This window comes from Hylobates moloch, unplaced genomic scaffold (assembly GCF_009828535.3).
Source record: "Hylobates moloch isolate HMO894 unplaced genomic scaffold, HMol_V3 SCAFFOLD_12, whole genome shotgun sequence".
NCBI lineage: Eukaryota > Metazoa > Chordata > Mammalia > Primates > Hylobatidae > Hylobates > Hylobates moloch.
The window spans coordinates 51952990-51965430 of record NW_026652287.1 but is presented as its reverse complement, the minus strand read 5'-3'; the positions used below and the strand labels follow the sequence as shown (position 1 = coordinate 51965430).

The window sequence follows — 12441 nt, the reverse complement described above, 5'->3', positions numbered from 1 at the left end:
CCCCCAAATGTGCCATCATAAACTCTCAGGCTACAGACATCTACTCCAACCTTTGCACCACTGTCTGCATTTGCCAGCGCCCAGGCCTTGCACCTGCTGTTCCCTCAGCCTCAGGGTGAGGTCCACCGGCTGCCTCTCAGGCAGGCATCCTCTGACCCCACCTCAGGGCCCCCGTGGGGCATTGTCTGTCCTGCTCCCTGCCATGAACCCAGCACCTAGATGGAGCCTGCACCCCAGGAGGCCCTCAACATTGTTGGCTAAAGGCCAAGCTCAAAAGGCAAAGCAGCTCATTCCTGATTCTCTAATTCCAAGGCTTAAATAAAAGAGAGGGCAGGAGGCCAGGCGTGGTGGCTCATACTTGTAATCCCAGCACTCTGGGAGGCCAAGGCAGGAGGATCTTAAGCCCAGGGTTCGAGAATAGCCTGGGCAACACAGTGAGGCCTCATCTCTATTTGAAAAAAAAAATTTTTTTTTGAGACAGAGTTTCACTCTTGTTGCCTAGGCTGGAGTGCAATGGCGCAATCTCGGCTCACCGCAACCTCTGCCTCCCGGGTTCAAGCGATTCTCCTGCCTCAGCCTCCCAAGTAGCTGGGATTACAGGCATGAGCCACCACGCTTATTTTTAGTAGAGACAGGGTTTCTCCCTGTTGGTCTGGCTGGTCTCAAACTCCCAACCTCAGGTGATCCACCCGCCTCGGCCCCCCAAAATGCTGGGATTACAGGTGTGAGCCACCGCACCCAGCACCCCCCCAAATTTTTTTTAATTAAAAAAATTGTAAAAGAAAAAAAGGGGAGGGAATAGGAAGTTCACCACACCCTCAGAGTGACGACTGCCAAGAAGCTGCAGGGTCTCTGAGCCCTCTCAAGGCAGAGGGTTGCCAGGAGGTCTGGCCCCCAAACTGGAAGGATTCTGCCCTGATATTTCCTCTAACTTATTTTGAAAAATTCCAAAGCTACAGAAATCGGACCCCCACACCCCTCCAGCTAGACACTCTCCATCACATCCCCCCGCACTCCGGCTCCCCCCTTGCTCTCACACACTTATCTTTTCCTGACCCATTTCAGAGTGGCGGGCCCCAGAGGGAGGGCTTTCTCCACATCCCCACGAAACAGCTGGCTCATGAGTGCACCCAGCCTGCCACACTGTTGGCTAATACACATTCACCCATCACTCCAATGTCTTCATAACGTCTTTTATAGGTTTTTAAAAATCCAAGTCCCAGTTAATGACTGCACGTGATTTGTGATGTCTCTTTAGCCTCCTTTAATCTATTAGTTTGAACCATGTGAAACTGCTAGGAGTTGACCATCTTTCACATAGTCCCACCACCCGACACAGCGGTCCCCAGGCTCTCCATTCCTTTATTTTTTTGAGACAGGGTCTTGCTCTGCCACCCAGGCTGGAGTGCAGTGGTAGAATCATAGTTCACTGCATCCTCAAACTCCTGAACTTAAGACATCCTCTTGCCTCAGGGTCCCGAGTAGCTGGGACTACAGGTGTGCACGACGCCTGGGAAGTTTTTAAATTTTTCAATATGTTGCCTAGGCTCACATTCGTTCTTCCCAAAGAGGAAGTGCCTCTCGCCTCCCCTCTCACCAATGGCACCTGTGTGGACTGGCAGACCCTTGTTCCAGCCAGGTGTGCTAGAGTGCGCGTGAGGTTCGACGGGCCGAGTGTGCAAGGCATCCCCAGCTCACCTCAGGCCGCCCCTGCCTTCCCAGCCCGGGAATCAGCCACTCTCCCAGGAGCCCACAGCCTGAGATGAAATCCACTCCACACCTGCAGCAACAAGCCGAAGTGTGACAATGAGGGGTTCAGTCCAGAAGGTGCACGCCTCACAGGACAACAACCCAGACCAGATCGCAGCTTAGCGGGATGAAAAGCAGCGGGAGAGGCCGCTCGGAAAGCAGGGCCCAGAGACAGACATCATCTCAATAGCGGACCTCCGGGATCCCAGGAAAGAATTTGACTGTGGAGAGAAGCCAACTGTCCCTACATATCGGACAATCGTGAAAAGCCATTGTTGACGCTGCTTGTCTGATAATGGCGCTGCAGCTATTCAGGATAGGCGCCCTTTTTTGCTTCTAGAAATGCATACTACATATTGCAGGTCAAAATGGCTGAGTATCGCCAATTCACAGGGCTCCACCTCAGACGCAAAGGTGAAATGACACAAAAGACTTGCTTTAAAAACACACACCAGTGAAGAAAAAAAAAGAAAACAGGGAGAAGAAAACCTTCACAACTGTCACATCAGGGAGACGGAGGCACAGGGCTCACCAGCTCTTGTATGTTAGAGACTTCATCGTGGACATTTCTACACGGAGGATGCAGCGAGGCTGCAAGCTATGCGCCATGGATCCCCGTACTGAAAAAGAGGTGAGGACGGTGCAGGCAGCACGGCTCTGACCAAACACCTCTGCCTGGGATCTACAGCCCCCTCTCCCAGGGCCGCCAGGAGCCTGCACTCGCCCTGCAAGGAGCTGATGCTTCAGGAAGGTGCCATGCTCACTGTCGCAAGGGCTCTCCAGAGCCCAACGAGCCACCCTTACACATCTAGACACCACCCTGGCAAAGGCCCACGGGACCTGAGAAGCCTGGCTGGGTTACCCGGCTCTTAGGCTGCTATTCGACCAACACAGAAAAAGGCACGAGGACCTGCTGCCAGCCACGGGACCCCAGGACCCAGCAGCCCTCCATGTATCAGAGAAAGCAGAACTTTGCTCTCATAGGTACGTGCTCCAGCAAGGAGAGTTCAAGGCCATGAACCCTCCGTGACAGCGGAGCCCTGAACAGCACTGGTGCCAGGGCCCGGACCCACCCCTCCCACCAGCCCCTCAGCCAGGCCCCTCAGCTCTGAATGCCACAGAGTATAGCTGGGTGTCACGGCCCTTCTCTGCCAAGCTAGACTATCCCGACCACCATGAAAGCACTCTCACCACCATGACAAGCACAAACTGCCCCTCAGTTGTGAGCTGCTGCCCAGCATATGCCCTTTAGCTTCCTTGCAGCCGCTATGGGGAGGCCTCTCCCTCTCACAAGGCCCTCAGGACGGTGCCTCCCCAGTGGAGAGCGCCCCGGCTCAGCCTGGGGAATTATAGTCCCTGATGAGACCACAGGCAGGAGCTGGAGCTGCTTAAGTCTGTGGCTCCTTGTGAGGACTGGGAGGGGGCACCGGTAGCCTGGCAGTTCCCACAGGCACACACACTTACACACTTACTCATGCATACACACACATACACACATAGCCCTAACCCTGGTGTCCTCCATCTCCGCTGCCCCATGGCCCCTCCATCCGTTCGGGGTCCAACCTGGGCCACACTGCCCAACCTCCAACACCACAGCCCCTCCCCTGACCCCCGCCACTGCCATCTCAGAGCCCTCCTCCCAGCCTTCGTCAAGGCACCCCAGCAGCTCCTAAAGGCTCCAGGACACAGCCCGGCCCCTGCCCTGGCCCCATTGGCCCCACATCCACCCTCCCTCCTTCTAGGCAAAGTGCTGTGCCCACCCCTCTGCCTGGCAGGTACAGCTTCTGAACAACTCCAGAGGCACCATTCCCACAGGCTTTCCCTTAGCAGGAAAGCCCACTCCTACTCCTGGGGCCCTCACAGCACCCTGGCCAGGCGGCACGTGCTGTCTTCTAACAGTGCAACCACGGGGGTCAAAGGTTTCACTATCCCTCTGCTGGCATCACTGCCCTCAGTCCCACAAGCACAGCAAGGCCAGGAAGTAAGAAAACAGCAGGGGATGGCTGGAGTCCAGGGCCAGGCTGAAGAGGTTGCCCGGCAGCTCGCAGAGGGTGCAAAAGTTAACAGACACAGCGCTCAAAGGCGGGAGCATGGGGCCAGGGCTTGGCCATGTTTCTGACCTCCCCAGGGCAGGGCTCAGCCTGAGGCAGTGGACACACCTCCCTAACAGGTGACCTTGGGCATGAGCACAGGGTCTGACAAGGGGTGGTGGGGAGGGAGCAGAAAGGAGTGAAAGAGAAATCAGAGAAATCAGACACAGCAAGGCACTGCTGTGGTGGCTGCCCAATTCCGTAAATTTACTAAAACAGCACTAAGTTCTACACTTAAAGGGGCCAGGTGTGGTGGCTCATGCCTGTAATCTCAGCACCTTGGAAAGCCAAGGTGGGCAGATCACCTGAAGTCAGGAGCTCCAGACCAGCCTGGCCAACATGGTGAAACCCCATCTCTACTAAAAATACAAAAAAATTAGTTGGGCGTGGTGGTGCGCACCTGTAATCCCAGCTACTCGGGAGGCTGAGGCAGGAAAATCGCTTAAACCCAGGAGGCAGAAGTTGTAGTGAGCCAAGATCGCGCCACTGCACTCCAGCCTGGGCGACAGTGCGAGACTCCGTCTAAAAAGAAAAGAAGGGGGTGCCCTGGTAGGTCATCAGACTTCAATCAAGCAATGAGAGAAATGTGGTGGTAGCTGATGGTGGTAAGCTTTTGTGGTGGTGGTAGCTAGACTGAGAGGGAACTATTTTTTTAGTTAGTCCTGGTATAGTATTAGTCATAACTCCCCACCCCGTCATCCTGAATCCGGGTAATTAATTGTGATAAAAATAGAAATCGTTTCATGTATTCACCACTAACTGTAAAGTGTCAGCTCAGGTCACTTTCACATAATCGCTGGGAGACTCCTAACAATTTGAAAACACACTTGGTAAGTCTACTAAGGGGTAAGTGCTGACCAAACACTTGCCAACGCTCCTCCAGGTAAACGGCATCTTATCTCCAATGTTCTGGCACCCTAAAACCACACCTGGGCTACCTGAGGATTCAAAAAGCCAAAATGAGGTAATGAGCATTTTTTTTTTTTTTTTTTTTTAGATGGGAGTTTTGCTCTTGTTGCCCAGGCTGGAGTGCAATGGCACGATCTCACCTCACCACAACCTCCACCTCCCGGGTTCAAGCGATTCTCCTGCCTCAGCCTCCCGAGTAACTGGGATTACAGGCACGCGCCACCACACCCAGCTAATTTTGTATTTTTAGTAGAGACGGGATTTCTCCATGTTGGTCAAGCTGGTCTTGAACTCCTGACCTCCGGTGATTCGCCTGCCTCGGCCTCTCAAAGTGTTGAGATTACAGGCGTGAGCCACCAAGCCTGGCCTGTATTTTCTTCTTTTTATTAAGACAAGGTCTCATTCTGTCACCCAGGCTGGAGTGCAGTGGTGCGATCATGGATCACTGCAACCTCTGCCTCCCAGGCTCAAGTGATCCTCCCACCTCAGCCTCCTGAGTAGCTGAGGCCACAGGCGCGGGCGCCACCAGGCCCAGCTAATTTTTCTATTTTTTTTCTGTACAGATAGGGTTTCACCATTTTGCCCAGGCTGGTCTCAAACACCTGAGCTCAAATGATCTGCCTGCCTCAGCCTCCCAAAGTACTGGGTTTACAGGCATGGGCCATTGTGCCCAGACACATGTGCAAATTTTAAACTCACCACTTTTAGGAACCCAAGACTGTATGGAACTCACCCCGCCTTGGTCATAATCTCAGGGCTCAGCAGAAGATGGTGTGTTCACCTGGACAGTCAAGGATGGGTCAGGACAGCCATCCTTCCAGGAATTCTGACTGCACTCAGGACAATGGCTTTGAAGACAAAGTAGCACTTTCTATCCTGAGTATTTTACCATTTCAAGAGGAAAAGTGAGCCCAGGTTTACACACTCAAGAGAAGGGGAAGCAATACAGAGAAGTCTGGCAGGAGGAGAGTGAGGGCTGGACGATAGGTCGGCTAGGAGCTTTAGCTAGTTGTCCCTTACGATCCAGAAAGACGGCATGTTTTTCCTGGGGAAACAACTCATGCACTCAGAGTAAAGTCCCAGTACGAGATGACTATTCAGCTGTGACTCCCACAGGCTACCAGAAGTGGAGAGGGAACAGGCAGTGCAGACCTGACCTGAGGATGAAGGAACAAAGTGGGACCAGTACCAAGCAGCATCTATCTACAAGGTCACCCAGAGCACCTGCACAAAAATATGCGTGTTGCTGCCTAAAAGGTCTGTACCTACCCACAGGCCTCATACTTTCAGGTGAGCTAAGAAAAGCAAGTCAAACCAATAGGCACGCATTTTTCCCACTGAATGTACACACTGCTTTGTTTACCCATTCATCTGCTGATGGCCACTGGGGCTGCTTCCGGTTTGGGGTTCTCATGAATAGAGATGCTGTCAGCATTTGGCACAGACCTACGTACGCACACCTTCATCTCTGCTAGGTCACAGGTAGGTGTATGGCATGAGAGTTCCAGGCAGCACTTTCGCCAGGCTCAATGGCTCACTCTGTAATCCCAACACTTGGGAGGCCTGAGGTGAGAGGATCTCTTGAGCCCAGGAGTTCAAGACCAGCCTGGGTAACATGGCAAAACCCCATCTCTACAAAAAAAGAAAAATCAGCCAGATGTGGTGGCACACACCTGTAGTCCCAGCTACTTGGGAGGCTGAGGTGGAGGATCGCTTGAGCCCAGGAGGTTGAGGTTGCAGTGAGCCATGATCACGCCACTGCACTACAGCCTGGGCGATAAGAGTGAGACTTTGCCTTAAAACAAAAACAAAAAACCCAAGTAGCACTTTCAGGCTTTTAAAAAAAGTGCGCCAGGCCGGGCGCAGTGGCTCACGCCTGTAATCCCAGCACTTTAGGAGGTAGAGGAGGGCGGAACACGAGGTCAGGAGATCAAGATTGTCCTGACTAACATGGTGAAACCCTGCCTCTATAAAAATACAAAAAACTAGCCGGGCATGGTAGCACACACCTGTAGTCCCAGCTACTCGAGAGGCTAAGGCAGGAGAATCGCTTGAACCCAGGAGGTGGAGGTTGCAGTGAGCCAAGATTGTGCCACTGCACTCCAGCCTAGGTAACAGAGCGAGACTCCGTCTCAAAAAACAAAAACAAAAACAAAACAAAACAAAACAAAACAAAAAAACACATGGGTGGATAGTGGTATCTCCCTGACTTTTCTTTCCAGTTTCACTGAGGCACAACTGACATACCATAAGCTGCAAATGTTTAGTGTGCCATTTTAGAAACTGACATACGTCAATGTACTTAAACACCCATAAAACTATCACTATAATCACGATAATAAAAACATCCATCACCCCCAAGTTTCCTGTGCCCTTTGTCACTTGCCTCCCCTTCCCCACCTTTCTGTCCAGCCACCACTGGTCTGCTTTCTATTGCTGTAGGCTGGCTGGCACTTTATAGAATTTTTTTATGAATTAAATCATATGATGAATGACACATTCAAAAAAGTAATTATTATGAGACACATCTATGTTGTTGCAGGTATCAACAGTTTGTTCCTTCTTAATACTGAGCAGTATTTCCAACTCTTAAGAGTTTCACTCTAATTCCTGTTTGGAGGATGCAGGGCAGAAGCTACAGTCAAGAGGAAATATTCCAACCAGGCAGACCAAAAGGCTTGTAACACCAGCTATCACGCAAAGGACTTCTGAAATTACCTTCACTGTCCTGGGAGCAGGAGAAGTGGCGGCAGAGAAGGACCCAGGAAAGGGCCAGATGCTCGAAAACTGTCCCTTTATCTTAACGACACTTGGCAATACTGTGCCAGCGCTTTTCATCCCAGGATCTCAAGGGCTTTGATAAATATCAGTTTCATTTCATAAAGAAAAGGAGTGTTATCTGAACCAGCCCTGAGTGCAGGGAGTCACCCCTGCTGCCACTTTCCCATCCCGGTGGGGACACACTCTCTGTCTTTCAAGACATTAAGGGAAAACCAACTGCACAAGACCAGTTCAAGTAGGGTTGGAATGGAAAGTGGCTACACACTGGAAAACAGTCTTGCAGTTGCTGAAACCATTAAACCCAGAGTTACTACGCAGCCCAGCACGTCTATAAACACATCCACGCAGAAACCCGTACACGTATGGCCACAGCAGTGCTATTCACAAAAGCCAAGAGGTGGAAACAACCCAAATGTCCATCAACACATGATGAGATAAACAAAACATGGTCCATCCATCTGGACCATTCCACCGATGGAATATTACTCAGCCTTAAAAAGGAATCAAACGCTGGCCAGGCACGGTGGCTCACGCTTGTAATCCCAGCACTTTGGGAGGCCGAGGCGGGCGGACCACAAGGTCAAGAAATCAAGACCATCTGGCCAACATGGTGAAACCCCGTCTCTACTAAAAATACAACAATTAGCCGGGCGTGGTGATGCGTACCTGAAATCCCAGCTACTGGGGAGGCCGAGGCAGGAGAATCGCTTGAACCCAGGAGGCGCAGGTTGCAGTGAGCCGAGATCGCGCCACTGCACTCCAGCCTAGGCAACAGAGCGAGACTCTATCTCAAAAAAAAAAAAAAAAAAGGAATGAAATGCTGACACATGCCACAGCGTGGATGAACCTCGATCAGGTTCATTTTCCTGAATGCTCAGCGAGGGAACAGCTACCAGGCTTACCTTGTAGCTACTTCTCACATATCACGCAGAGTGAAAGGAGCCAGACACAAAACACCACATATGATATGATTCCGTTCATGTGAAATGCCCAGAACAGGCACATCTTGAGACAGAAAGCAGCTGAGTGGTTGCCACGGGCTGGGGAGGTAGGACGGATGGGCTAAGGGGTGCAGGGCTTATTTCTGGGGTGACAAAAATGTTCTAAAGTTTACTGTGGTAATGGCTGCACAACTCTGAATATACTAAATAAAAGCCGCCCAATTGTACACTTCAAATGGGTAAACTGTATGTTGTGGCAAGTGAATTCTATTTCAATAAAGCCGTTAAGCAAAAGTGACTGCAGGGCACTTGACAGCTGACAGCCACTTGCCCAGTAATATAAAAATTAAAAAAGCATAATGAGAGGCTTTCTGAGTCCTTCCAGGAGCCCCCAACTTAACAGCTGGTTACACGGCCAACTCCTGAGGACAAACAGGGAAAGTCTTCCCAAATGTCTTAGCAGACACTGCCATCAATCCACACAAGAGATAACTTTCTTCCGCTTTCCCTTGAATGATATTCATAGACTTCCTCGCCCCCAAATTCTGGTCTTCCCCTTGTGATGCAAAGGATGCCACTCCCATTCCTCACAAACAAATCCAAATTACAGGTAACAGGTGGGTGGGGCATCTGGGTCAATTACAAGTAGCACGGGACAAACCCTCCGATGTCGTCAGAATTCTAGTGAGCTCAACTGCAATGTTTACCTCCAGGGGAGCGTTTTAATGCTCTCCTTTTGTACAGCCCAGTGTGTTCAGGTGCAGGAAAAAAAATCAACTGTTTCAACTGAAAGAGAAGGACATGCCCCACAATTAATCCCAAACGGAATGCCAGAAACAAAAGCAGAACTAAAGGCTGCCCCAGGTTTGCTGTTTTATGCTGGCTACAGTTAAAAGGATTCACATGAAAATGATTACCTTTCACACCCAACCAACTCCCCCATCCGCGCTGTCACGCTCATGGCTCACTGCTCCAGAGATCTTTACCGAGTCTCCCCGACAGGCTGGACGTCAGATTACAGACAGCCTATACAGTCGACTCAAACATGGATCTAGGTTTCCTTTATGTTTAAAAGGAATAAAAATCTAACTGCTACCCCCCATTTCACAGCTGCGGAAGCAGAAAGGTCTACAGGGCATGAAAACTACAAGGAGGTGGGGCCTCCGCAGCTCAGGCTCCCTTCTTCAGGAGAACTCTCCTCTCTCCCTCCCTCCCTTCACAAAATGTAAACAAAACTGAAAAAAACACCCATACGTGCACACCTGTTCTCCTCACACCCTACCTTCTATTTTAAGGAATATGGGGTTAGAATGAGTCAAATGTTTTTTGCTTCCATTAGGGGCTAAAAGAAAGCCCAAGTGGGTGGTCTACCCACGGGAGTGACTCAATCGACTACCACGTAAGCCCCCCATGCAAGGACAGGGTCTGAGCTCACTCTGGATGAGCAAGGAGTGGTTCCCCCAGCTCTGAAACACCAGCATATGCCAAGGGACACCTGTGCCAAGGTGAGCCTCGGAGATTCTCCCTGTCGGAGCATTCAGGAAAATAAACCTGAGCGAGAGGTCAGGCACAAAGCAAGCCTAAGATGAAAGCAACCTGAAATCCAGAGGGTGATGAGGACATTCCCCAGGACCCCGGTGCAACACGCGTCCCACCAGCCCCTCTCCCACCCCAGGCAGGCAGCATCCAGGACCAGGAAATGCATGCCTGATACTTCTCCCAACCCAAGCCCCCATTTAAAATACCTAAGTAACCTTCTCTAAACATCCACATCATTAAAAATAAAAGTTTCCAACGTGGCAGACTCGTTTATGTAAACCCATTATTGCTGTCTTATTGGAAGAACAAAACTCAAACCCAACTTTTCCAAGGCAAGAGTTGTGGAGTTATGTAACAGGTCGGTTTCAGCAACAGGCGATGCAAGAAAAAACAAAATACAACCTGCTTCCTGAATGATCTTAATAACCAGCCAATATGTGCTCCTCCATGGGAGGCAAAAATTCTTCTCTGCCTCAACCTTCCGCTGGCCAGCGCCCCTATGCCTGGAGAAAGTCGAACCTACGCTCCGTGACTGTGAAAGCGGGGGGGGGGGGGGGGGGGGGGCCCAGATGGCTGCGACCACAGATGGGAGGTGGGACAGGCCGCCGGACCCACCAGTGGGGAAACGGGGCGGGACCCCTGGAGCAGGCCAGAGACAGGATTAGGGCAGGTCACCCTGGAAACTCCCGGAAGGGGACTGAGGGAAGTCACTCAAGATCCGGCCTGAGCCAAGACCCGGCCCAGGTCGTAGGGGAACTCGAGGCAGAATACCGAGACCTGCGAAAGAGGGACCAGGGCAGGTCACCCTAGCCCGGATGGAATGCAAGAACTCAGAGAAGTCAGGGGGCAGGTTACTCCAGGCCAGACTGGTTGTGGGACACAAGGTAGGTCAGCCCGGGCCCAGGCGGGGGAGCAAACCCAGCCGGGGTAAAGGAACAGGGTCAGGTTAGCTCGGACCCGAACGAAGTGGAGGACTCGAGGCAAGTCAGCGCGGCCCAGGAGTTGGGGGCCGAAGGAACTCCGCCAGGTCCTGGTTGGAGCGGGGGACCCGGGGAAGATCAGGCCAGGCCCGGGCAGAGTGAAGGACCTGGGGCAGGTAAGCTCAGGCCCAGCCAAAGAAGGGGACCCGGGGCAGGTCGCCCCAGGCCCGGCCGCGATGGGGGACTCCGGGCAAACCCAGGCCGGGCCCGAGGCGGGTTCGGGGCAGGTCTCAAGCGCCGAGGCCGGGCCCGGGCTTCCGGCGCCGCCATGTGCCCTCACCTGCGCGTCGAGCTGTCCCACCGCAGCGCCAGCGCCCGCGCCGCCCGGGCCTCCCGCGCCGCCACCGCCCGGGCCGCCGGGGCCGCCGGGGGGCGTCTGCGTCTGGCTAGGAAGAGTAAAGTCGGTGAACTCGAACTCGGAGCCCTGTGTGTCGGCGCCAAGCAGCTCGGCCTCCTCCGTGTCCAGGAAAGTGAGAGTCTGCGAGCTGGGCCCGTACGCCTCCACGCTCATGGTGCCGCCGGGTAGGGCCCTCGGGCCGGTTCCGCGCTGCACTCGAGCCCGCCGCCGCGCTGAGGCCTAGGCCGCAGGCCTCGGGTCGCTGCCGCTGTCGCCCCCGCGGGCCCGGAAAGGACCGAACCGCCCGCCCCGGCGCCAGCTGGACCGAGAGGTAACTAACGGTGCCGAGCCGCCGCCGCTGCCGCCGAGCCCCTCCGCGCCTCAGCTCCCCTCGAAGCCGCCAGCCGCTCGCAGCCTAGGGCAGGAACTGCCGCCACCGCCGCCGTCGCCGTGCGCGTGCGCGAGCCTGACGCCGGCGGAAGCGCGCGCGCTCTTCGCGGTCGCCGGGTGCCCAGCGTTAGGACGGGACGCGCACCGCGCACGCGCAGGGGGTGGGGTTTTCAACGGCCGTCGCGGTTGCAGCTCGAGGACTTGGTCCCGCCCCAACTGCTAATCGGGGACGCCCGGGTGGCGGGCGGTGTGGACATGGTAGTCTGCACCTGTGGTCGCTGCAACAGTGTTTCGGTTTAATTGAGCGCTAGCCGAATACCCTACATAGATGGTCTCGGAACGCCCAACTGAAGAGGCTGGGCAGGGACGGTGCGCTCCCACTCCTGGCAAAAGCTGCTTTGAACTCAGTTTCCCCATCTGTAAAATGGAGGGTGCCTCGCACATAGTAGATGCTCCCTGTGCATTGGTTTAATAAGGGAGTGGGGCTTGGCGCGGTGGTCACACCTGTAATCCCAACACTCAGAGGCTGAGGCGGGAGAACTGCTTGAACCCAGGAGTTCGAGACCAGCCTGGGAGACAGAGTGAGACTCCATCTCTACAAAAAATACAAAAATTAGGCCGGGCGCGGTGGCTCACGCCTGTAATCCCAACACTTTGGGAGGCCGAGGCGGGTGGATCATGAGGTCAGGAGATCGAGACCATCCTGGATCATACGGTGAGGAGAA

The 12441-nt window shown here is 53.5% G+C and overlaps 1 protein-coding gene across 2 annotated transcripts in view; it reads right to left on the bottom strand.

Annotated features, from left to right (window-relative positions):
- UPF1 (UPF1 RNA helicase and ATPase) overlaps positions 1-11756 on the bottom strand; it is a 36768-nt gene extending 25012 nt beyond the window's left edge. For both annotated transcript variants that reach the window (XM_032170183.2, XM_032170185.2), the window contains exon 1: positions 11270-11756. In XM_032170183.2, coding sequence (XP_032026074.1) covers positions 11270-11500 — 231 coding nt within the window. In that variant the 5' untranslated portion in view covers positions 11501-11756. The remainder of the gene's footprint in view (positions 1-11269) is intronic.
- Positions 11757-12441: the final 685 nt, after the last annotated feature.